Raw genomic sequence first — 26,642 nt, forward strand, 5'->3', positions numbered from 1 at the left:
ATTAATATCACTCTGTAATTAATTAAAAATGTTTTTGTCAACATTAAAGCAATCTTATTGCAATCTTATTATTATATGAACTCTTCTTTTTAATTAAAATTTATAATAACAAATTTGACAAACTTATTTCAGATTTTTTTAGAACCCTATATGATTTCCGTTTGATGTGAAGATATATATATATATATATATATATATATATATATAAATCTACGTTTTTTAAAAAATTGTGTCCTTAAGAAAAACGACGTCCCTTTTTACAGAGAGAAAGATGTTTGTTCGTATGAGAGAATTCCTCTCAGAACTTCGCTCGAATAGTCAAGGTCTCACGACGAAGGGAATTCGCTTTTTATCGCGGACGGAAGGATCGTTGCGAAGCTATTCTTCATTTCTCCTCCTCTTATTGTCTCGGTCAGTCCGGCAAAATCTACTCGGACGTAACGGCGGGGGCAATAAAACGGCGAGAAGTTTTCTTTTATTACCTTCCGTTCCCGCGGCTGAGAAACGAAATTTTCTCCTCTCCTCGCTTCCTTCCTCCCTCTCTCTCTCTCTCTCTCTCTCTCTCTCTCGGCTTCTTCTCGCTCTCAAAGCACAAACTTCGGAACTTCGCGAGTTATTTTAACTTCCGACAAAGGACAAAGAGATCTCCGTGTCGCGATGCGCATAATGCTCCTTGATAGTCATTGTCTATAGTCATTGTCTCGAGCGTCTGCGTACGAAGCGATTGAAAATTAAGGAGATCGCGACACCGGGTCGACCTTTATTGTCGAGCAGCACCGCAGAATCGACGATACCCGCGGGGTAGAATAACCCGGAAGAGCGTCACGTGAGAATATCTCCTGGCGATCTCCGGCGAGGAGGCGCGAGTGAAAGTGAAACACAGACAGACAGGTGTGCCTAACCGATCGCGGGGGAATCAACGTGGCTGCAATGAGAGGAGAGACCTTTGCGCCTTTGGTGAAATTCATGATGGGGTTATACTAATTCTATAGATTCGCGCGAAGCGGAGGATAGACGCGAGAGTATACGGGCATAACGCGCGACGCTGCAGCCGCGATTTGAACTTTCGCTCGCTCGCTCGCAGCGCATTGAGTTCAAAGCGGGACGTAAGTTGATGCCGGCTGCGAGATACGCTACTCCACGCTATCTCGAACCACGTTGGATATCATTTGTTAGCGATTTCTCATCCGATGTGTAACGTCATCGCGCGTTCCTCAAGAGCGCGGATCTCGTTCCTTCCCGTCGTAATTTCACGAAAGAGGTCTCGCGAGAGAGAGAGAGAGAGAGAGAGAGAGAAATATATACGGCGATTAGCGCCGTGTGAACGCGCGCGCGGATGAAATATCACCAATAAGCCGAAAGGCGAGTTCACTCGCGTGGGTTTCTTCTTTTTTTGCGGCTGTGATAGGAGGAGGAGATGAGGACGGGAGGACGAGAATAAAAGGGGTGGGTGTGGCACCGGTCTGGTGGAACTCTGACTCATCGTGACCTCGTCCCAGACGACCGCCCGTCGTCCATCAGATCCCGAATTTATCGCGAGGAGTCGCGACGAGACGGGGGAGTTTTACCGCAGGAAATTATTAGAGGAGGAAGCACATCGGCGGCGGCGGAGAGGAAAACTAGGATATTCCATTGTATATAATCGACAAGCGCACACACACACACTAAACACTCTCTCTCTCTCTCTCTCCCGGTCAGAATACAACCGAGAGAAGTGATACGCTCTCGGATATATATTCCCTCCTTTAGAATTTCACGCCACTTCGATCCGCGATAATCGGCGCGCAGAACGCAATTTCGCAATACTGGAATCTCTGACGTATATGCACAATGCGCGCCCGCGAGGAATGAGCGACGCGCCGATTTCACGCTCTACATAAATCGCGACAAAAGTTTAACATCGCGCGCCGTCGGGCTCGCTATCGTCCGCTATCAATCGAGCAACCGAACTCGAGCATCGAACAGGTGCTCATCTTTCGACCTAGAATTTCAAGTATTACTTCAACCGCCGAGCAATATGCGGCCTGTGCATATCGATTTACCTAAAAGTGGAGCACTCGGTAGCCCGTACGTATAGACAGTCGCGAAAAAAAAAATAGGCATCAATGCGCCATAAAAGAGTAGATTGTAATTTTACGTACAGTAATCGGCTGTGTAAATTACAAGAAGAAAAATGTCCGCCGAGATGAGAGCACAATATCGTACTTTCGGAGCCCGAGTCGCTTTCTAGTTGCGATTTTTCCGAGGGCACTTAAGCTCCCTTTTCAGGACACTTTTGATCCTGGGTCATCCCTTTCAACTCCCTTGAATAGAACTCCCGGGATGTCGGGGAAAATTTTGTCGGCAATATCGCGACTATATTGCGACGAAGTTCGATGCTCATTTGCAATTACGTTACAGCGTTATAGCTTGGTATAAGTGGTACAATATCAATCGGTCATTTGTCTCTCTCGGAGACAGCCGGCGAGACGGTGGAATATACTGTGCGAATACGAGTCGAGCTCTTCTTAATTCGGATTATTTCCGTTTAATCAAAATTTCATTATGTTTTCATTTCTTCATAAATAATGTATGTCTCAATGGATAACTCCGTCACCGGAGGCGGCCCACGGAGGCAGATCCGTGGCCCACGTGTACGAGATGAATTACACATTCGCGGCACCTTTTCCAGCCATGCGAAAATTTAACTGCGTTACGTATCTCCCCGATGCAATCCGCTCGCGGAGAGTTCGCCTACGTGTTTCCGAATGTATTTCCGTTGTACACGTATCTCGATATACGTGCATATACGTATATCGACAGCGTCGCGATAAGTTAAAAAAAAAAAAATCATAAACGCGTCAGAGGGGCCTTGCAAAAATTATGAAGTTTTCATTTTGTTTCGAAGTTGCGTCTCACCGGCGGCTCTTCGGCATTCCGCGTCACATCCGTTGCTCATTTTCGTTTTATTAAGAGGGATATAATTGCGGACGGATTTCGCGTGCGACCCGTCCTTTCTTTAATAAAGACGGGCGCACTTAATCGCGTCGCTCACGAGTTCGCATATTCAACCGCGCGGCGGCGGTTATTTATACTTGCTCTAATGAAAAAAGCGATTCTCACCGCGTACACACGCCCACGGGTAATCAGCGGTCTGATTTATTCAGGGAATCCTTTTTACAACGTTTCGAACGCCGTTTTATCGAGCGGCCTTCGGTGGCGAATAAATGCGGCCGGGGGAGGATCTCGCGAAGTAACCGATAGCGGAAGATTAATACTGATGCTTACAGCGAAAGGATATAAAAACTCAGATCCGTTCTTTTCTTTTCTTGTTCACAGCGACTTCAACAGCCTGAACAAGGACGATGTGTACAGGAACAACGAGCTGGCGTTCCGAACGGCCGAGCAGCATCTCGGGATCCCCGCGCTCCTGGACGCCGAGGACATGGCGTCCTGCACGGTGCCCGATCGATTGTCCATCCTCACCTACCTCTCGCAATTCTACCAAACTTTCGGAGGTGAGTCCCTGCGCGCGCGCGCGCGCGCGCGATATAGATTTCTTCGTCGAAAAAGCGAATCGGCTTTATTAAAGAACATAAACGTTTGCAATCGTCTTATTTCGCGAACTGTAAACATTCTCCGGCTCTCGGAATGCGTTGAAAGATTTAATTAAATTCCTCGATTCCGACAAGCTCGCCGCTCGCCCCCGTTACAGTATTAAATCCCCGAAACTGAAATAATCCGAACACCCCCTAAAGTCGGCGGCTGCATTTGGCATATTTCCTCAGCTCGTATTGTTTTTTCGGGAGATATTTGGATCTGACCCAAATAAGCACGTCGCGAATAGTCTGAGGAATACATATTCTAATGCCAGTTTTCATTTCCAATCTGGCTATATATATCGACCGCTCTTCCCTTAAACGGCTCTAACAATTCCGATTCGGAAAATACAGCCGGAGATTGTTTTTCCTCGAAGCAACGTTTCCTACAACTCTCGTAGTCGATCATCGCGCAGTGTCTCTTTTATCATTTCAACGTGAATTTTTTTGCGGAAAGAAAATTTTTATGCAAACTTAGTTTGCGTAATTCACTTTTCCTTCGTTGTGAAAGATCGATCTTTATACGATTTTTATCGAAACGATGATAAAGCGCGAGTAAATTCGATTGTACTTTACACGCATTAAAAATTTCCACGGGCAAACGACGAGAGACCTCGCGATTCGTGTCCCTAATACTACGACACCGCGACTCCGATTCTTCGAGAATCGCGCGCGCGCGAAAAAAAAGAGAGCGTGTTTTTATCGGCACACACATCACGTTCGTTTTCAGGCTGAAATCAGGCGAGTCCGATCGACAGGCGGTGACGTTCGAGACGTCGCAACGCATTAATATCTCGTACGCTCGACACGATCGCGCAGCCCGTTACTAAATAGGCCAAATATAGGCCGCCGCCACCGCCGATCGGGCTCGTGTCAGCGATTGGTTCCTAGCTTTCTCCTCTTCGCGGACCGGCGTATCTCTCTCGCAATTGTCCCTTCGATTAATATCACGCGCGTGACGCCTGTCGCGGAAGTCGGCGATATACAGGCCGAGGTCGGTAATATCTGCGCTTCGACGTGACGGCGCGAATCTCGGGGCCGCGGAGTATATACAGATCGTTTCGAAATTCCGAAAGCTGACTCTTTCTTCTCGATCAACGTCTCGCGCGATGTGAACGTATAAATGTATCGATGAAATTTTTTTCCCGTCCCGTTTAAAGCTCCGGGAACACGAATATCATGCAGATTCTGAATCTCTTCGCGTTTCTCGTGATCGACAACGCGACGCAGCGCGACGCGGCCGTCTCGCGAAAAAGCGGCAGGAAACTCTCCTGCGTCGATGTTTAATTCGCCGTTTTTATCGGTCCCGCCGGGACTCTGATTATCAGGAGCGCAATTAGCCGGCTGTCCGATTGCGAGGCTGCATAGCTTTGAAAATTTGAGTAGCCACTTGTTGAGCCTCCGCAAGATTTGCATTCCTTTTTCCGCGGCTTTTTCGTCGTTTCCCCATTCCCGATCGGAAAATAGCTGCCGCGCCAGCGGCATCGACCCCTTTACGTTGTCGTTTACAACCACTTGTTGAACGAACGTTATTACGTCGTCCTCGCCATTGTTACGAAATTTTCGTCCTCCTTTGCGGCGGGACTAGCGCGAAACAAGTCAAGTTCGCCTCGCGAATTACACGCGGCAGATACGCCTGTTAGGCGGGATATTTAATTTTTTTTTTCAACGCGTATCTAAACGCCGTGATTAATTTATGCCGTAATTATTGGTAGAATCGAATTTGTCCTGCCCCAAAATACGAAGAACGCGATGCTCAAATTTCTCAGAGCGAATTAGCGATTCTCTCGCGTCATTTATTAATAAAATCAAAGCGCCGCTCGTCGACGTCTATATATACATACAAAAACGGCAGAAACTTCTCAAAGCTAAGCTTTAACGGTAAATTGGAAGGATATTTCATACATATATATCGCAATCCTTTTACCTTGCCGGCCTGCATCGAGAAGATTGGCGTGAATTATTTGATTTCCAGCTCCCGGCTTCGCGCTCGCTTTGAAACCCGGCGGCGTTTCGTTACGCAAAGTGTCGATGTTATACCGTGCCTCTCGCGTCGCGATCTCTAATCTTTTCTCCCTCTGGTCCCTCCGTTCTCCACTGCAATTGCACACGCGAGACTATAGGGGGAAGCGCGCGATATTTTCGCTGGGGATATCATTCGAGCTTATATATTGACGCTCTCTACGCGTCGCTAGAGACGAGATATCCGTCGGCGTGATGCCGCAATCTATTAAAAAGGCCGTCCTTCCTCTCTCCGCTCTTCCGCCGCCCCCCTCCTTCCCCTTCCCCTCTTCCTCCGCTTCTAATCTCATGGAGAATTCCAGCCTCCCGCAGATTAACCGTACCGTTAACCTTTGAACGACGGTTAATTCCGATCGGTAGGTATAAGGTATAGGAGGAAGACGATCCTTTTCCTCGGTTGCACCGAGTAAATGCCCGGTCCGGTCGCGAATTAACGCGATCGTGAGGACCAGTACCGTTTCCTGAAATCACTACCTACAACGAGGAAATTGCCGCATTGCTCGGTAGTCGACGTCCTGTCCGCTTTATAGCTACATTAGGCCGCGCGTTCTCAGCGGCAGCGGCGACGGCGACGGCGACGACGGCGGCGCTACGGGATTAGACTCGCCGCGCGCCGGGCGGGACGATGGAGCGTCGGACGTTTGTCTTACGTTAGCGCGCGGCGAAGTAGAAGCGGAAGGTTGAGGAATATACACTTATCGAATCTCGCTACTATACAGAGATACTCTCGACTATACTCTCGTACTTACCACACAGAGCCGCTCGTCGCAGCGGCGGTATATCGACCGCGCTGTAATAAAAACCGAAAGAATGGAAACCGAGATAAATGCTTCCTCGAGTACGCGCGCGAAATCTCTGCAGGTTATTACAAGCCGCATTTCGCGTTCCCCCCGCGTCGCTGACACGAGTAGCAGCAGCAGGAAAAAAAATGTGTCAATTGTGTCACGTGAATTTTACACTTTGGATCTCACACGAGGTTGATCGGCACCGTAAATAAGCGATTTTTTTTTTATATATACACAAGCGCGCCGAGTTGGATAACTTTTCTTCGTACCGCCTTGCAAAAAAAGGAAAAAGTCAATATTGTCGTTCAAACAGAAGCGTATTTCCGCTACCACTCGCCGGCCACAATAGCGGTACTTTCAGCTCCCCGTGCATAAATATTCACCCGACGAAGGAAACTTGCGCGGGACGTTCCATAAACCACGGCTTTTCATCGGGAACAATTCAAACGAAACAACCACCTCCGCATTAAATTTCTCGTTAAAAAAAAAAGTCAGCTTTTTATTCTTTATAATGCCGTTTCGTAATTTTATCCATTTTTCTTCTCCTAGTAGAAGTTATTATTTTAATAACGACACGAAACAATGGTTCATTACAGGGGATTGAAAGAGAGTGTATTTTTCTTTTTACGTTTTTGTCGCAGGATCTTCACCGAGCCGTCTGGCGACGAACAGAACGACCGAGACCGCCGACGAGAGGATCGCCCCCGTTCCAGAATCTCCTAAACAAAAGGTACACACGATTCAATTTATGATTACAACACGATCAATCAGTCGTTCATTCGTTCGATCGATCGAGGCAGAAACACACATACGCTTCTCGTAACTTTCTTTCGCCCGGTTCCCCTCCTTCAATGAATGTCGATTACGTAATTTATTTACACGTATAGTAGTTTCATAAGTCTCTCGCGGGTTTGGAAGCTCCCCTCAAGCTTTTCCAGAGCGGAGAACCGTCGTAACACGTTGAGTGACATTATACACCTCCTCGATCCGTTTCAGCTTACGCAATCGCGCGAGTCACCTTTACGCGCGAAAGCGTATATACGCCATGCGAGACCACGCGAGCTATTCTTGTTGTAATCGCTTTATCCTGTCTCGCGCATTTTATCCTGCACAAACGAATGCGAGATCGTGAATTAGCAAGACGATCGGACGGACTTCACCATGTGAGTCACACCGTGTTTACCGTGACTTCGACCACCGCTCAACGTGTTAATCCATCATTTTCTCACATCTTCCTCTCCTCTCTTTCTGTCTCTCTCTAACCATCGCATATCGCGTATTCATCGCGAGACCAGTCGACCCACCTCGCCACCAACGCATTTTCAGACGCGCGATTTTAATAGCGGCGCCGAAGGAATCGAATCCGGATTTTCCCCGTGCTTATATAGATCGCTGCCTGAGAAATCTCGAGGAAAGTCCCCGAGTGCGATGTATCGCCTGTTCATGCGCGGTTTACCTTGACACCGACGCGGCTTGATCGTCGCGCGTTGCAACAACAGCCAACAACAAATGCCATCGCCGTTGCGTTTGCGTAATCACGCGCGCATAATTATCGGCGTGCGCGCGCGCGCGCGCGTGTTCCCCTTTTTCCTTATATACATATATACATTATATATTCGCCCTTTTTCCATTATCTCGCTTGATGGCCAGTCGAAGATGAGAGCGTAGGCGGGAGGAGATAGATCCTGACCGTCCACACGATTGCACACACGGTAGTGATACACGCGCACGAACGATCGATTGTAATCTTTGTGTCGACGACATTTCAGGAACCGTCAATTTTATGTGTCCGAGAAAATCGATAACAATAGTTATGCACGTTTATAGTGTTATGCAATACGGAGCTGGTATACGTGCTGTTTGCCTTACGTTTGAAATACCTTGCACTTTCGATGGCTTGCGCCTTCTGCGAATGATTGATTGCGGCCGCTCGTCGATGTTTCAAAATGTGTCAGTCTTATATGTGCGAGACTTGTCCTCCATGAAAGTTTGCGATGTCTATTTCATTTGTCATCTGTCGCTTTTGCGAAACGAAACTTTTGCGCGGGGAAGCCTTTTTTTTCTCCCGGCTCTCGTGCGACGAAGGTAAAGGCAACGACGATCTCGGACCGTCGATATGGCAACTTCGAGTTCGCGAAACTCTTCCGCGTAGAAAATGACTCCGAGAGACACGCCGAAGGTCACGGAGCGAAGAAACGGTACGGTTGGCGTGCGCGGTATATCGGTCCCGGAGGATCCATTTAGCCGGTGATTTCGTGGCCTGCAACAATGACCGCTTCTGTCAGTCATGCCGGCCGTCTTCGTGATCCCGATTCCCGGACTCTTCCTCGTACTTATACCGGCCGTACTTTTCGCTATTGCTACCTAGACCGATACGGACGACCCGAGACCTTAATAAGCGGTCGGGGAGAACATTTGCATTCGCTGGCGGCGAGTACACGAGAGAGAGAGAGAGAGAAAGAGAGAGAGGAGTATCGCGGCGTGGCGGCGAAGGATTTCGGTCGAGCGAATTGCGGGAAAACGGGACCGCGCGAGAAAATGTCCGAGATTTTTTGCATCGCAGCTCCAATAACACCGACAGTTATTATTCACTCGCTTCTCCTCTTCCCTCCTCCCGGGGGAACCCTTGCGCCTCGCGAACTGACACGCAAAGCGAACGTCGGTTTGGCCCGAGACGTGATCGTGAGCAAGAAGTTACCGTTGCTCCGGAACGAGAGGCGCAGCAGTTTGCTCGCGAATTTCTTCAAGGTCTCGTCGACCGTCCCCGACGGCGGTATTCCCGACGGTTATTTCCGAGCAGCCGCGCGAACTCTGCGGAACTCCGCGCGCGCGTCCGAGCATGGAAGAGCCTGTAGGACTCTGGAAATGTTGAGCTCGACTCGCTCGAAGTGGAAGTCACGCGCGAAACGTAGGTCAGATTCTGTTACGAAGTTGTGACAATTCCGATGACAAGACGGTGGAACAAGACCGGGAGAGAGGGGGGGGGGAAAGGGTGCCGTTAGGCAAAGTTCGCGAACAGGTCGGGCTCTAAAAGCATAGACGCGTCCGTGCGCGACGCGCATTACGAAATACACTCCGGTTGTGTCTGAGATATATCGCCCGCGCGTAGTCAAGTTCGCATCAATTATCTCCTATCGCGGACTTCGCTCGCTTCGAAGCTCGACACATACACACAACGCGCGCGCGCCGCAATTTCCTCGTTACGAGGATTCGAGTCGACTGTCAGTCTGCTTCACGCCACGCGGCTGATCCGCAAAGTTGTCGAAAGATCGAAGCGAGGGAGAGTAGTTTCTAAACGAGTCGTAATTCCCGGTCCGTCGAAAAGGAACGAAGAAAGGAACGAGTACACGTACATGTGTACGACGTCGAGTGTCCGTTCTCGCGTGGGTCGAGTTTCGTTCATTACGGTTCGCATAACCGCCCGCCATAGTTAAAGCTGACACGCGTGAGTCACGCGGCTGAACCCACGGACTGTTAGGCTTATGCAAGAACGGCCGCGGACTGTTCGTCTGATTGGCATGGAGCGAGGAAGAAAAACAAAAAAAAAAAGATCTGGCTCTCTCTAAAAGCCGCTCGGCGAAAATTATCCCAGGCGAGAAAACGAAATAGAAATTAATGAAATTAACCGAAGCGAAGTGCAGCCGTTATAAGTATTACGTCTGACTGAACGATCCCCGCGCGCGGTTACTTAAGTCAAAGTTCCCCGGCAAAACTTGTCGCTCGTCGTCGCAACTTGAAACGTGTGCAGCAGTGTCAATCCCTCATCTCTCATCGTTTATTTTTGTTCTCCAGGAGGAAAGCTTGGACTTAATGGGGCAATATAAACCTGAAATATTCTGCTAGAAGGTAATTTCGCTTTGTCGTTATTGTTTTGCTTGCCTATGGTTGATCGTTGTTGGGTAACTGCATGCTGGCATGCTCTGACATACACGCACACACACAGAAACACAGCGCAATCGTTTGATAACACACGGTGTGATTCGAAAGAGACGGGAGATTTACACCCGCTAGATTTTTTTTTGCATTAATAACGGAGAAGAAAACGTAGAAGTAGCGCGGTCAAGCCGGATTCCAAAAGGAAGGCGGAAGAAAAAGAAGTAAGTTCGCGATGGCTCACGCAGGCTCTGCTTGACTCGGTTCTATACACGGGACAGCCGGAATGTCTTATTACTGCTCGTAGAAAATTGTTACGTTTCCTCGTGTCATGCTAGCTAACGACACAGACGAGCGTTATTCACCGTACGTTTTGCGTTTTTCCTTTTTATTTTACAATAAATGCGCGGAGAGAGACGCGAGTTGTCGTCGTCGTCGTCGTCGTCGTCGTCGTCGTCTCGCCCAGTCGTCGGGAGATCTGTTTTGCGCTTCCCTCCCCGTCGGAGAACAAATTCGTGCCGCGCGGGGACTGCGTTTTCCGAGGGAGTCACGGGGACGCGTGTAAGCATCGCGAATTTCAACGAGTATCGCAGATACGAATCGTCGTTGTCGTCGTCGTCGTCGTCGCGGAAGAAGTCTCGTCACGTTCCCCGCGACCGGAGACTACCGTCGCTCACTGTCTCAGAATAAACGACCCGTACGATTGTGTACCCGGCGCGTTGCATTCTTACGACGTCGCCGCCCGTGCTACCGTCCGGAGCAATCGATCCGGAAAAAACGATCGATCACCGTCAATCCACCCGTCGGCGACGCGACGCCTCGCGGTCTATTTCAAACGACTCGTCGTCGCCCGTCGGTCTCGCCGCAGTGCCATGCCTGAGCGCGATCGCGATCGCCTCGACCGATGAATTCCGACGTCCCGGAAGCGCCGCCGCGTCCGGGAAAGTCCATCGTCCCGCGATATTTCGGGACGAGAATGAGGAACCTCGCGCGTCCCGTGATCCTCTCTCTCTCTCTCTCTCTCTCTCTCGCACGCGCGCGCGTCTAATTGTAAGCCGAAAGCTCGGCCATCTCGTCTCAATTGCAATTCGCTTCATTTACAAAGTCTATAATACGTTACAAAGCCGAGGAAGGTAATTAATCACGAGCGGCAACTCGCCGGAGCGCGACGTTCTATTTATATGTCATTGCCACTCCGTTGCGTGTATACTCGGGATGTATGCACACGCACGCACGCACGCATTCGCTCGCTCGCTCGCTCACTTACTCACTCACTCACGCAATAGAAATCGGACGCGCGGTCAGCAGCCTCTGTAGACCCCGCGAGTTCTACGCAGTCGAATCATGCAGTCACATGCGTGCCGTTTACCGTCGCGCGAGGAACTACGCGGAGGAACGGGTAAGAGAACGTCGAAAATTTCGCTCTCGATTTCTTTCTGCCGGGACAAAGGCTTTAATTAACGAGATTAATTCTCATGCACGTCAGTGATTCTATATGGCGTGTACGGTGCGCGATAAAAGGCTCTCTATAGAAAGAGAGAGAGGGAGGAAGAGAGAGAGAAGTATGACGAGGAATAACAAAGTGTCTGGATTTTCAGCGGAGCCACGTCGTCGACGGTATCGCAACGGCGTGACGAGCAAAGCCGGTTACGCGTAATAACGTCGCGTTTATCGCCAATCAAATTAATTAACCGCGCGCTTAAATGCCGCTCGAATCGTTCGGACGCGACCGTTTTTTGCGCTCCCGCGAAATCGTCGCTGCCGAGACGCGTCGCCGCGACGACAGCTGTTTCGGCGAGAAACGCCGGCTTTTTTCGACGCAGATCCGCCAGATTCGTTTAATTAATCACGATTAATCGCGCGAACGCACTCGTACATTTATTAATTCTCCACACGCTCGCGATAACGCCGCGCTTAATAATATGCGTTTTAACGATAATCGATGTATCTGGCGAAATAAACGCAATGTTTATTTAACACGCGACGGATCGCGATGGAAATCGCGAAGCGAATCTTTTTTTTTTGTTTTTGTTACACTAACCCGCGATCGATCGCCGCTTTATTTAACCGCCTATGGAAAACTCATGCACGTGGCGTCGATGAAAGTTTAATGGGGGATCGATCTTGCGGTTAGCAACCTATCATTCGTGCAATTTTTCAACCGAGAAGAATTAGCGTACGGGGACTTCAAGTCCTCGCGTATACGAATGACGCGATGAAAGATGCGACGGAGATATACCGCAGCCTGATTATTATTCATCGCTTTTTAATTAAATCAGTTTTCCACAAGCCGCATTTACATACGGTACTCATTTACATAATAAATAATCGATAATGAATTTTCCATAATTTCTACGTGTCTACAAAGAGGGAAGGGGAAGAGAGGGAGAGAGAGAGAGAGAGAAATTTCTTTAGATCTCTTTTACGTTATACCCTGAATAAATTTTCCTGTCAGCTAATGTCAGAATAATGCTCAATAAAACGTCCGTAATATTGAAATATCGTACAAAATTTTTCAATGTACCGCCGAATGTTTCGAGACCGCGAGCGTACAAAGAATCTCGCGAAATCCTCCCTCTTTTCTAACGTCCTTTACGTCAATACTTGGAAAGTTCAAAAGGAAAAATTCTAGAAAGAGAATATTCGACGGCAGTCGCCGTCTCTTTCAAGTCCCATATGTATACGAATGTGATGCGCATTTCATTTTTCCACGACGCAGGATTTAACTTGTGTGTGACGCAGCTCCATTCTTTCCTTAAACCCTCCCGCGCCGCGCGCGAAGCAAACGTTCTCATTATTACAGAGCCGGGCGATATACACTACAACGTAACACCCGTGGCACGTTCTGTATAGAAGTCACGCCGATCCGATGCATTATTGGATTCACCGGACACTAGATGCATACCGCGATAATACGAGAGATGTATGGCCGGCCGTGCTATTGTGGAAATTCGCTAGCTGTGTAAAAGACCGACACACGTAGTGGCTCCGATATCCAATGGCTCGTTACAAATGCGCGACCTACAATTTGCCAATATTTATCTCCCCCAGTCGTACGCTTTTCCGACCAGCGAGAGGGGAAAACCGATTTCCGCCGAATGGCGTGATAATGTCGTAAAAATTTCGCGCCATATAAAAATGCATGCCTTTTTTAATGATTTATACGAGAATCGCTACTTTGATCGCACGGAGTGTTGAGCGTTATACACGCGCGATAAACTAATTTAGAGAAATGACTCGTTCGTGTGTCTCTCTCGCGCCGATTAAACCGGTGATGGTAGCGATAGCGGTGATGGGTAGGCGCGTTTGCTAGAGTAAAACATATAGCGCGCACTATGCCACTATGAATATGCTAGAAATTAGAAATGTAGATAAAAGAATAATGACAGCAGCCTCCGGTGTATCCTGATAATGCAGGTGGGGTCGCGTCTGGGGATGCGGAGGGATCCGTGCGCCGCATGCGGGCTGCCGGTCTTCCTGGCGGAGAAGCTGCTGATAGCGCGCGTTCCTTATCACCGTACCTGCTTCCGGTGCGCCCGCTGCAGCAACCAGCTGACGCCGGGCAATTATTACGAGACCGAGGAGGGCCAGTACTGCTGCGAGACGTGTCCGGACGAGGAGGAGATCGACAGCGTGCGTCACAATTACGCCGAGCCGGCCATGTCCGGCGCGGAAAGGGAGACGAGTGAGCCGAGGCCGCTCAGCGACGAGGAGAAGACGGAGATGAAGGTCAGTTTTCGAGCTTTAAATATTCGTATAAGCGTTCGCGCTAAAGGCAGAAATCGTTTCGACGCGAGTTTCGTTATGCGCAGGGTGTATTGGAGAACGCTGCTGTACCCGATTTGATCTCCCATACGTCGCAGATGCGCAAGAATTTCATGACCAGCCACCTTCTTTCCGAGAAGCACGAGTCTACCGCGAAGGATGCGTTCGCGAGCACGAGAGACGACTCGGGTCATCGTGAGGAAATAAAAAGCAGGGTCGGCTCGGCATTCCCAGACGACGACGAGAACGAGGAGGAAGAGGAGAATGATTATGATGATGATGATGATGATGATGAAGAGGAGGAGGAGGAGGAGGAGGAAGAGGAATTCCGCGGCTCCATGATGGATTCCCCGGATGTGGAGGAGTCCAACGTTGAGCGATACGATGTACATAGCGCGTTAAATAGCTTAGACATTAGGAGCGACAAGGATCAGCGATCGACTGCCATTTCATTCCATGACATAGGTAAGAGGAGAAGAGAGGAGGAGGATACCAAAGAGTCGCCAGGACGCGCCGGTGAACGAGCCGAGACGAGACAGTCGTTGGTGCAGAAGAGGCTCCAAATGTTTGAGGGTCGCGATAAAACGGATCACGTCGACAGGACGGATCAGAGTAAGAAGAAAAATCCCGTGGCTCATGATGTCACGATGGTTCAGGGCGACTCCTGGCACCTGTCACCGGACGTTCTTCCGGCGAGCGACGAGGAAGAACGTCCGGAAAAGAGGCTCGAGGAAGACTCGATAATTAAAAATACTGATAAACGTAAAGACAGCTTCGAGAATATCGGCGAACAGCAGGATGAAGACTCGAAGGTTACAAATAACGAGGAGAACCACTCGAAGAATCTTGTAGGGGCGAGTAACGAAGGGCGCCTCGATAAGGATAAGCAGCTCGAGAACAGCTCGAAAGTCAGAAGTATTGAAAGGCGAAAGGAGAGCTTCGCGAAGATCGCGAAGAACGAACGGATCGAAGGCAGTGAGATTGATGGCAAGCATTACGATAGTGCCATGATGGGAAGCAGCGTGCTGACCGCGAAAGGCATCAATTTAAGTGACAACGGGGATTATCCGGAAGACCTGAATCCCTTCAAGAGCGACGAGGAGGATAACGCCGTGGAGGGTAGACCGCGGACTGTGATAAACAACTCTAGAAACAACAAAGCGTCGACTAATCCATTCGACAGCGAGGACGAGGACGTCGAGGAGCAGCCGGAACCGCCGAGACCGGCGGCGAGAAGTAAACCGGAGAACGGGGGAGCGTCGGTGACGAAGCGGGTCCTGGCCGCGCCGCAAATCAATCTTAATCCATTCTGGAGCGACGAGGACGAGGAGCACGGCAGCGACGAGGACAGAACGTCGCCTGAAAGTGCGCCCGTACCAAAACCGCGTACTATCAAGTATGTTTTGCACTTTACTCAAGCAGTGTTTTATCGCGAGAGTATTGCGATAATAATTTTTTATTATTATTATATTATACCAACAGGACCGCTCCCGAGGTAGGTGTCGCACCGCGGAGAGTCGATTTAGATCGTGGAGGCGTGTACGCGTCCAACAGTTCCTTAACCAGCTCCGAGTCAACCAGTACACCCGGTGGGACGTACAGGAAGAAGAAGCCTGCGCCGCAGCCACCGGTCGCGAAGGAACTGTTCCCGTCTGATCAGCGCGAATCGCCTGCGCTCAAATCGCACAACAGCACGTTACCCTCGTATCACGTAAGTATCCTAATTTGTTCTCTTTTGCAATTTAATCAGTTTTTAATCTTCAATTTGACACTGAAAAAAATTTATTATACAAATTACGCGATTTTAAAGGAGTCGTCGCTTCATACAACGCCACGGGCGCGAAAAGCCAAGCCGGCTCCTCCACCGCCAATGCCAACCAGCACGCCTCGCAACGTATCGATCGGGTTGAGTTTTGATGAGTCCCCCATAGTCAAGATTCGCGGCGACGATCGCAACTTGAACATGTGGGAAGATCAGAAGACAAACAAGGACGAGACGAATCGAAACAGGCAAAGTTTGAGCAGCGTCTCGTGCGGAACCGACAGCTCCTCCTACACGTCTTACGCCGACAAGAGTGTGCAAGGAAAGTGGAAGAGGAAAAAGGGTCCCGCCCCACCGCGACCGATTCCGCATAGGAGAAAGGTAGATCCTATCTTTTAGCGTAAGGCGTGTTTGTTACGTAAATTTTGTGCAGATTTCTTCGCGCAAGCTTGAAATTGCAACATTGAAATTTAAATTTTTGAATTAGATTTCAATGACGTAAATATAAATAGATAAGAGACGAAATTACATTATGTTTTTTTTTTGCAGATTAAAGTGATATCTATGAAAGACGTGAAGTTAGAATTAGACGAAATAGAATTGCAGCAGCAAGGCTTAGAAAGACAGGGTGTGCGGTTGGAACAGTTGATACGAGATAAATGCGAGTCTGGGCCTAGATCAGACGGTAAGGAACGCACGCTAAATAAATATGATAAATATGAACGTGTTTACAAAGAAAGTATTTACGTTAATAATTTACATTTAATCTAACAGATTCGTCGCTCGGTACGGATGTGGAGGAACTGGTCTTAGAGTTGTTCGCATTAGTGAACGAAAAAAATGAACTGTTCAGGAGACAGGCCGAATTGATGTTACTACGGAGGCAACAAAGATTAGAGGAGGAGCACGTCGAGGTGGAATATCAAATACGATGTCTCATGTGCCAACCAGAAGCTACTAAAACGGACTCCGACAAACACAGGGAAGAAGCATTGATACAAAGGTATTTTCGAAAAAAAAATTTATTTAATAAAATAAATGTTAAATATTAATGAAACTTGTGAACATGTAATATATAAACATTTTTCTTTTCCTCTAGGTTAGTGGAAATTGTAGAGAGGAGAAACGAAATTGTCGAATGCTTGGAGATGGATCGTCGAAGAGAGGTGGAAGAGGATAAGAGCATAAATAAGCATATGGGTTTATTCGCTGGTAAGCGAAAGTGACGGTAGATCGTGTATTAATGTAAAATATATATAAGATGTGAGTTCTTAATTGGCATTCGTCTTTCAGCGAGGAACAAGAATGAGCTGTCGGGTAAGGGCAACGATCCCTCTAACGCGGGGAAAACGAAGAAGGGAAAAGCGAAGGAGAAGGTAAAGGAAAAGAAGGTGAAAAAGGCCACGAAAAAGGATGCCGACAAGGATGTGGATGAGACTGAGGTGAAGCTCAAACGCCATGGCAAAAGAAAATGGTTTTGAGTTGCGATAGTGTTAATTACGGTTAATGATTACGCTAGATATAGAAGATATTGCATATTTAATACTTTTATATATATTTTTAACACCTCGTTATTTATGTATGTAGGAAGTTATGCTAAGGTTATTAATAAAATCACCCGTTTAATTGCATCCACATCACTTACCAATTGTATTATAGTCTGTAACTGGATTAACAATTGTTTGCCTGATTAGAGATAAATTAATCGTATCTAAGTAAAAAAAACCTATGTCAAATCTTCTGAAAAATCTTCAATATCCGAACAGGTGCGTCGATCGATTGTATCGACATAGTCCGTGTTGGTGAGTTACACTCTTCAAAAGCGAGATCGTGATTTTCTGAAAACAAGAATGAAATATTCAATTTTTTGATCGTTAAGTCTTGTCTCAGGTTTTCTCAATTGGCAAACGTTAAGCAACAATTAAAATACCTAAATGTTCCAAGAACTGCGCGACAGTGTCTTCGTTGCGAATAGTTGCGGCAAAAATAGCGAAATTATCCGACGTTAAGAGGCACTTCAATCCCGACGTCAACGAACCGAACGAGCTGCTTTCGTACAGAACATCGGCGGCAATAATTACGTCGGGCTGCGACGAGTCCTCCGACATGTGTTTATCTATATCTTCCCATCTCAAATCTATCACTTGAACGTCGGTCTGCTCGTACTTCAATCGCAACTGCAGCCTCGACGTCGTTTCGGACGCATTCGATAGTCCACTTCGCTCACTCGACAGGAAATTGAGCTTTACATTCTCACGAAGCACGTCCAGCACCGTCGGGTGACAATCGGAGAAAATGTACCGCCTTGGAGAACATGCGCTAATTACGCTCATACCAGTCAGTCCGACTCCACATCCAAGTTCCAATACATCTTTTCCGCAAAAGCGTTCCTTGTTCTCTGCGCACCATTGGCTCAACACTACGGCACCCTGTCAATTGTAGCTGAAGTAAATACTTGACTTGAATAATTCTTAAAAATACTTTCCAAACGATTTGAATAATATTGAGATTGCAAAAGGATGTTATAAAAATATAAAAGTTAAGCAATATACCTGCCAGCTACACAAGCCTGTAGTACCTCTGGAGATCAAGTTTGTACTCTCCTTCAATGTAACGCAATTTAACGTTCCGTTTTCAATTAAAAAATGACGATAATGCACAGATTCTTCGTCCGGCAATAATATTAATTTACAATACGCTGCGTATAAATCATCGTGAATTTCATCGCCGCCTTTCTCTATCTGAATCACAAATAAGAAAAAAAAAAAAATAATATTTCTTTTGGCCTTCTAACCTCTGCTAAAACAAACTACACACATTTTAAATGTACCTTTTGCATAAGCAATTTCAAAAATGCTTTCTGGTACGACGTTTTTATCGGATATCGTTTTATCAAGTCGTTATTTATCGTATTGTCCAAAATTTGCTTTTGGATATCTAACACGAGACCACTATTTTCGTATTCCTGTAAATATATTTCCTTTTATTGTCAAACAATCATTATGTCACACAAAACATAACAGTAACAGGTGGTGACGGATATACCATAAAATCCATTTTAATTAACGTAGTGCAGCAGAGGAACTGCTTCGTTAAATAATTTACGATACAAGCATCGCGACTCATGTCGTTATCCGTCAGCTGACAATGTTGACATATCTCGCCACGTGTCGTACAGATCGAGTAATCACAACATGCCGTGTAGTTCCTTGTTGGATTTTTCTTTTCAGATGTTTTTACACCCAGCTGCTCAGTGCGACATATTTACAGTTACATATAAGCTAGGATTGTATAAAAAATATATTCTAACACATTTTGTCTGTGCGTAGCACTAGAGAAAAGCGTGAAAGCGGTCACTTCGGTTTTTTGGTTAAGACCGGCGACACTCCCCAGTATACTAGCGCCTCACGTCCACGTTTTCAAAAAAAAAACTACGTGCCACGTCTATCTTATAACATTGTCGATCAAATCGTAGGACGAGAACGTGGTTCGTGTCCGTGCAAATCGTGTATTATATATGCCACATTCTTCTTTCTTTTATATTATATTCGTCTAAATTATCATAACAAGCGAGAGAAAAGGTTAAAAGTAATTTAAGCAATCAAATATTTTACAGTTCAGTTAATTACGGAATTGTTTTGCCTATTTGGCGTATTAAATTATCTGTTAAATTACCGTAATGTGTATCAGAAATTTGTAATAATTAACAGCAAGCAATTACGATTTTTCAAGAATAAAGCAGTCTCGAAAAGTGGATGTAGCACGGACACGCACCTCAAGTTGTATACCCGCGGTGCAGAGAATTGAATGTTGCTATGTAGTTTACTACCACTTCTTCAGAGGGCGTTAGTGCACTATTTTTTTGCTGTAACCCGTACGTGCAAAAGGCGGCGTCATGTCCTCTCTCTGGTTTCGTGCGCGCGCGCGCGCGCGCGCGGCAGTGTTTCCGACAATTCCCTATGGCCACGTCCAATAGCCGCACGGTGGCAAAGTGTCGCTGGACGGTAATGTGTCCGGAAATTATACCAGTTCTTCAAAATTCGGTTTGACTTGGCTCTCAGTGGTCGCTGTGCCTCGTCGTGCAGCGTTATACAGAATTGTCTCGTTATGGCTGATATGGGCCTAAGCCTGGACGATATAATCAAAAAGTCGAAATCGTCGTCGGGGATGCGCGGCAGAGGAGGGTGAGGCAAATTCAGCTAATTGCTCCATTTCGAGCTCTCTCGCCAACTTCATACGCTACGCGTTGCAATATTTATAACCTTGACGATCGGCGCTCTTCCCGTATTGACAAGAGAGACTGATCCGCGCGCGAGGAAAAAATCCCCTTCTGGGACCCTCCCGCCCGGATTATCTCGCGCAACAAGCCCGTCGCCGCGGAGTCGTGGCGGCGAGTGAGAATTGGCGCGCGTGGATATTGCTCCGGCTATCGAACGGCTTCGCTTCGCTAGCAAAATCTGCCGCGATTGCGCTTCTCTTAACGATTGCACAGTATTGTATCCGGCTCGCTCGACCGGAGAGCTCAGCCCCCCCCCCCGCGAGGGGTGTTTCTGGACCGCTATGTAAGGAGACACGTCACCGCCCGGTCTTTCCCGCAACGGTGGCTCTATTCCCTTCGCTGCCTTTCGACGAAATCGTCGGTGAATTTATATTGCTTAATTGTGCATGCAGGATACGCCGGGGCGTCAACAGAGGTGGATCGCGGGCGAACGGCTCCGTACGGGGTCGCGGCTCGCACGCGACGATCACCGACGCGCGGTTCAAGATAATACAGAAGAATCGGGAGAAGCTGACCGACGCCAGGGACAAGCTCGCCGAGATAGCGAAGCAGAGCGACGCGCGGCTCAAGTTGGACAAGATACGCGCGTTGCACTACAAGAAGATCGACGCCCAGCTGCCCCAGCTGTCGGGGATCTCGCGGAAGACCGGCCGGAATGGTAGACTCTCGTTGTCGACGAACAAGGTGACGTCGCTGATGCAGCATGTCCTACCGCCGAGTATGCCGAACAATTACATGCCGCCTCCCACGAGAGCGGTCGGATACAGACCGCCCCTCTCCGAGCCTCATTACTTAGGGGACATGAGTATGGATTATACTGATGGTACGTTAAACGTCATGTGAATGTATATTTGTGTACAGGATGTTGCGTATATACAATATTAGTAGCAGTGTAACGGGTTGCGAGGCAGACTTTGCAGCTACCGCGCAACCCGTCATACTGCCTAATATTATGTCTATGCAACACCTTGTATATACGTTTTAGGCTGCGTTCTAAAAGATATCTCACTAAGGATGCGTTACATTTAACGCTCGCAACGCTCGTGAGCATTACTTGTCCTTGCTAAACAACTTTGGTAAACAACAAGGATGAAATGATTCCAAGGGCGTTGCGAGCGTTAAACGGAACGCACTCTTAGTGAGATAGCTTTTAAAATGTTCCGTTGAAAATTATTGAAATAACACTCGTTAAAAAAGGAAAGTACTCTCATGTCAGCTTATCCCCTTAGATTATCTGACGGAGTCCCCTTCATTGAGGAGGACCGTGAGTAACGAGTACGCGCCAACACCCCCACCTCCACCTCCTGTGTTCAGTATTAATCCGATTTCTCCGTACACCTGGGTAAAGTCTAGGAACGCTAACGTAACTAGGATTCCGGCACGAAAGTCCGAGCTGGAGAAGGAACGAGAGAGGCAAAGAGATTACAAGCTTGCCGCGCGTTCTGCGATGGTAAATAATTTCGTCCCCTTTTACGCGAACCTCGTATGATTTCTGGCAAATTTCATTTGTGTCGATCTTTCTTCTGCCGCAGGTAAAAACTGTTTCACCTCCTTATAAAGAAGACTGGAGTTTTGGCACAAAATCAAGGTAAACATTTACGAGGTATCTTACGGAAATATTAAAGCATTGATCAATAGTAAACTCTTTACGATTTTTTGGTTGCAGAACAATTGTAGCAGAAGAAACTGCAGATTCCAAGTACTACGATTCCAGAAATCTTCGAGAGGTAGGAGTCAAATCGCGTCTCGATTCCTCTGCGAATAAGGCAAGAACGATGGGCGTTCTGTCGCGGCCGAAGGCGAGCTCCAGCTCGTCGGCGCAGTCGAACGGCTATCGAATTGTAGTATCCAACTTGCAAGCCAACGTCACGCAGGAAGATATCAAGGTGCAGTAGGAAAATTAATTCTAAATTTATTTCTCGCATTTGCTATAAAGTGTTGATAAAAAGTAAAGGAAAAAAAAATACTTTTGCATCCTGCAGGAATTATTCGAAGACGTCGGAGAACTGCTCGTGTCGAGACTAGTACGTCCAGGTACGGCGGAGGTAATCTACAAAACACTGAAGGACGCGACTAAAGCAGTTGAAACTTATCACAATCGACAGTTAGACGGCCATCCAATGAAATGTCTTCTTGTTAATCCACGACCAAAAAATAATCCGACTGGGCCAGCCGTTCGATCTCTTACAGAGTGAGTAGCGAAAATTTGTCTCTCTTTGCGCGTATTAAGCATACAGTTCATGTATATATATACATTTATTTTTACGATTCTATTCTATTAATTATAATTGCTGAATCGTGTGATGGTATATGAAAGTCGAAAGCAGCACAAATTCATTTATTTGAAACGGTGTCACATGTGTAGTCATTAATTTCTCGATTAATTTCTCGCATCTAATAATTATAATCTATTATGGCTGCACTAATTAATTCACAGTCTTAAAATAGTTACGTTGAAATATATATCGTTCGTAGGCAGCCGACGAGCTCCCCCCTTTTTTTTTTACCACGCAATTTCTTCTCTCTACAGGTCGAGACGTAGTATCAGCTCGAGTTATGTACAACCAAGTTTAGGAGCGGTGCATCGCGCATTATTCGACGATTCTTAATCGAATCTTAAAACGTATCCATTTTGATATAAGAAAGGATGAAGAAAAAAAAAAGAAATGTCTTGTATTTATGTGTAACGGACATTATTGCAGATTATTCTTAAGAAAGCGAATGGAGTAACGACAAGACGCAAAGTGCTCACCTCCTCCCATATGCGCGACTCCAATTCTCAGCTGTAATTGTATTAATAAACTTATACCGGACTCATTATCCGTAGTTTACATGGTCTGTACGGCCATCAGTAACACTGAAACGCTCGTGAATTATTTTCATGAATTATTTTTAGACGTCTCATCCTCTTATACTTCATGCACTTTTTTTTAGTTGCAACTTCCTTATTCTTACATCTTACATACTTCGAATGTAATAAGTTATACATGAGGGAATCCCTGAAATATTGGAGGTCGCGGACCTTATCCTTCGGTATTGAAGATAATAGAAAAAGTTCAGGCGTTCTGGTGTTAAAATATAGAGAGAAACCTATTTAAAATACAATATGCGGAACCGCGATTAATATCAGGTGCAAGATGCTTGTACATTTAATATGTCCGAATAAAATGGTACTCATATTCAGCTCCTTTGATATTCTTTTCAAGATATGGCGTAGATTTATGGTACAGATATGTTTAAAGGAAGTCATAACGCTCATAGAAATAACTTATTCAAGTTTTAATATACGTGATCTTCATAGTTTCAGATTTCAAAGATTATATTTCATGTATATCTATATGTTGGACAAGTGATATTGTTTTCGTGCTCCTATGCTACAAATTTACGCAGGAGCAAGGATACTGGATAAATTTTGTTTTCTCATTGAGGATCCGTATTACGATAAATTACGTGCTCGATAGAGCGCGAGAGAGGGAAGTGTCTTAATATGATAAAGAATTTATTTATTTATACGTACAACATCATCACAATATTCATACACTATAAAATACAAAAGCTAACACACCACGCATGCGTCTGCTGACATGCACTACCTCCCCGGGGGAAAAAAAGATATACGTTATCGAAGAGTAGTGCAAGTTTTCAAAGTCGGAAGTTGATATATTTTTTTTTTTTGACACGGAGAGTAAATGGCACATGGATAAAATTTTTTCTCTTCTCCGTAACGACTGACGACGACGGTGCCACGGGGGACGGAGGGCAGGGAAGGGGGATCGATACTCGTCGTCGTATGTTCACCGCGTGGAAGGAGAGGGAAGGGGGATATACAATAAGATACGAAATATTCGAACTTAAAAAACTAACGCGGACACATTAATTAGTGCCTATAGAAACATGCCGCTACACGTGTATCCGCGTCGTCGAAATATTTACAAGAAAGTACAAAACAATACTGGATCTCGTCGCGGGATGAATTGATGCGGAGATCAGATCTACCTCGGGATACGCACGCAATTGCGCGAAATCGAAATACAAAACTCTAAACTCTTGTACGGGCTTCGCCTCACGCTCGTCTTTCATTCGTCCTCGTTTAGTTCCTACGATAATGATGATTATTGGCTCTGGATTTGTTGTTAGGCGTGCGAAGAACCTCCGCGTAAGACAGCTCTAATCGCTTCAGCCGAGCCACCTCTTCCGACGCGGTGCTGGGTTTGAAGTCCTTGTACTCGTAATTGTTGTGCTGCTGCTGCTGCTGCTGATCGTTCGTGCCGCGCGCGGGACCGAACAGCTTCCTGTCCCTCGACCGATTCGGGTACGCGGTGTGCTGGCCGTTCAACGCACCGGAGTGCTCGTAGTCGGCGGGGTTGAACGGTTTGAATCTCCTTCGGCCGCCGCTGGACTTGGCCGGCACGAATTTCGGATTCGTCGTGGGTATTACGTCCGGCGCCGTCCGGTCATTCTGCTGCGCCTTCTTGACGGCGTTCTTCTTCGCCGCGGACTTCTTGCGGACGCGCAAGTTAAGGGACACGTAATCCATTCTGCAGCTCGCGTCCTTCGCGGGCTGTTGACTCGCGGTGGCGGCGGCGTTGCTGGACCTCTTGCCGTCGGACTGTTGTTTGCCGTCCTTCGGGATGTTGGCCGGGCTGGCGGTTTGCACCCTGAAGACCGGCTCCGAGACCACCGAGGACACCATGGAGGACATGACGCTCTGATTGTCGTCCGTCGCCTCGCTCTGCAAATCCTCCTGAAACGACGGGTCGTACTTCGGCTGCAACGGGGCGGGATCGTCCAGCAGCGGCAGCTTCTCGCCCTCGTCCTTCGCCTCGGCCGCCCGTTTCAGAACGCTGAAGATCTCGCTGAACAGCTGTCGGTACTCGGGCGTCTTGCGGAATCTGCTCTCGAATGGGCTGTTGTCGTCGTAGATACTGAACTTGCAGTCCTCGCCGTCGGCGATGGAGCACAGGAACGAGCCCGGTCGGTCGTCCGTCTGCGTCGCCTTGTTGCTGGTCTCGTCCGAGAAACCCGAGGACGACGTCTCGGCCTCGGAGAAGTCTGTCGGGGTGGCCGAGAAGGGCTTCTTGCCGGCTTGGCTCTCGGGTTTCGCTCGCGAGGCGGTCTTGGCCGATTCTGGGGCCGCGGCGACCTCGGAAGCGGCGGGATAGAAATTGTTAAACTCCCCGGACATCTCCAGCTCCTCCTGCAACGACATCGCGGGCGTGGCGTCCTTGCGACGGGGCTGACAGTGTCTCTGCACCTCCAACAGCGCCTGATACTTCTCTACCAAGACTCGATAAGGATTCGCGCTGTCCAGTTCGTCGGTACCTTCATTTTTGTTGCCTGTATCCTGTGTGCAGGAAATTAACGTGTGTGCAGTTGAAATTATGCAAAATGACTAGACAGCAGTAAGATGAAATTTGGTTAATTACGAATAATATGAATATATATATATTTAATTGGGGGAGTTATACGTACGAGAAAAGCGATCAGCGTTCGAATTTTACCACAAATTTATAATCTCGTATATGTGAAGTCACGAATAATTTTTATATTAATATATAATATAAAATATTATACGCAACTTTACTTCTTCGTTTTCAATTTACGTTAGTAATTATATTGAGACGTTGTGTGTGCGCAGAAATGGAGGATAACTGGAAGCAGAAGGGCAAAGGATCTGCCAGATTTATAGGATATTAAAGATTGCAAAGAGTTTTACGAGAAAATGCGTTTTATTTAAGATCATATAAATCTGGCACTTATACATTGTACAAAGTAAATCGATTAAAATCATTCGACTAGACGCAGCGATTTCAATAACAAGAGCCATGCTTAGAACAACAGCAAGCACAGACGTATTTACATTTGCTTATCCTAGATCCTTAATATTGCCGAGAAATAGACACAGTCTTCATAATCTTTGGGAATTAAATAAATCAATTTGCCATAATATATTAGATATCATAAATGCCCTCAACATTTAGAAAGGCACTATATGCTCCAGTAGATAATTTTTTTTAAATAGTAAATTTTACAACTTTTCAATCGGATAAAGCGATAGATAAAAATAAGAATAAAATTTTTCAATACATCACGTGTGTATATTATTAATATATTATCTAAGCTCGCGTGCTATTTTAAGAGAAGATTATAATCATATAATAAAATTAATCATAAATATTAGTATTAGTTATATAACAACAAAGAACTAAAACCTAAAGTCATCCTCGGAGGTCAAGATTAATATGTTCAATTAGTCAAATTTCTGAATTATTCTGCGCGTTAGCATGTCGAATCAAAGGATCTTTGATTTCCAATGTCGGAACAGCCAAAGCTTAAGGACAATCAGAGACATTTTGCGGAAGATGAACAGCGGTATTTGAAAAGGCGCGAGCATTATCGGAACAATGATATGGGATCTAACATAGACGATCGCTTCGGAAAAATGAAATAATAGCAACGGCACTCTCGTATAAGTAAATATCCTCCACAACAACGAACTACACCATTTACGTTCTGTCTTTGGCTTGGGTTTCGCGAAGTTTGTCACTTCCTAAAGCAGACAAAAGATAATTACTATC

General features: G+C 46.7%; 4 protein-coding genes across 7 annotated transcripts in view; 2 read left to right on the top strand and 2 right to left on the bottom strand.

The window, feature by feature from the left end:
- The window catches only part of LOC105452337 (MICAL-like protein 1), a 61,194-nt gene extending 43,774 nt beyond the window's left edge, over positions 1-17,420 (top strand). For both annotated transcript variants that reach the window (XM_011693344.1, XM_011693343.1), the window contains exons 3-12: positions 3,319-3,497; positions 7,027-7,115; positions 13,676-13,987; positions 14,071-15,419; positions 15,506-15,734; positions 15,834-16,166; positions 16,335-16,470; positions 16,560-16,788; positions 16,885-16,997; positions 17,079-17,420. In XM_011693344.1, coding sequence (XP_011691646.1) covers positions 3,319-3,497; positions 7,027-7,115; positions 13,676-13,987; positions 14,071-15,419; positions 15,506-15,734; positions 15,834-16,166; positions 16,335-16,470; positions 16,560-16,788; positions 16,885-16,997; positions 17,079-17,266 — 3,157 coding nt within the window. In that variant the 3' untranslated portion in view covers positions 17,267-17,420. The remainder of the gene's footprint in view (positions 1-3,318; positions 3,498-7,026; positions 7,116-13,675; positions 13,988-14,070; positions 15,420-15,505; positions 15,735-15,833; positions 16,167-16,334; positions 16,471-16,559; positions 16,789-16,884; positions 16,998-17,078) is intronic.
- LOC105452336 (protein FAM86D) lies at positions 17,407-19,180 on the bottom strand. Its single transcript, XM_011693342.1, has 5 exons — positions 18,831-19,180; positions 18,616-18,750; positions 18,338-18,526; positions 17,716-18,214; positions 17,407-17,623 (listed from the first exon to the last, which is right to left on the bottom strand). The coding sequence occupies exons 1-5, from the start codon at positions 18,909-18,911 to the stop codon at positions 17,517-17,519; spliced, it is 1,011 nt and encodes a 336-aa protein (XP_011691644.1). The 5' UTR covers positions 18,912-19,180; the 3' UTR covers positions 17,407-17,516.
- A 576-nt stretch (positions 19,181-19,756) lies between these two features.
- On the top strand, positions 19,757-23,243 carry LOC105452339. Its single transcript, XM_011693347.1, has 7 exons — positions 19,757-19,969; positions 20,457-20,887; positions 21,294-21,514; positions 21,597-21,652; positions 21,731-21,950; positions 22,047-22,255; positions 22,595-23,243. Exons 1-7 carry the CDS (start codon positions 19,893-19,895, stop codon positions 22,671-22,673), a joined length of 1,293 nt encoding a protein of 430 aa, XP_011691649.1. The 5' UTR covers positions 19,757-19,892; the 3' UTR covers positions 22,674-23,243.
- Positions 23,244-23,328: 85 nt separating this feature from the next.
- Positions 23,329-26,642, bottom strand: part of LOC105452340 (cerebellar degeneration-related protein 2) — a 30,133-nt gene continuing 26,819 nt past the window's right edge. For all 3 annotated transcript variants that reach the window (XM_011693350.1, XM_011693349.1, XM_011693348.1), the window contains exon 7: positions 23,329-25,408. In XM_011693350.1, coding sequence (XP_011691652.1) covers positions 24,155-25,408 — 1,254 coding nt within the window. In that variant the 3' untranslated portion in view covers positions 23,329-24,154. The remainder of the gene's footprint in view (positions 25,409-26,642) is intronic.

This window comes from Wasmannia auropunctata, unplaced genomic scaffold (assembly GCF_000956235.1).
Source record: "Wasmannia auropunctata unplaced genomic scaffold, wasmannia.A_1.0 LD336033.1, whole genome shotgun sequence".
In the NCBI taxonomy this organism is placed as follows: domain Eukaryota; kingdom Metazoa; phylum Arthropoda; class Insecta; order Hymenoptera; family Formicidae; genus Wasmannia; species Wasmannia auropunctata.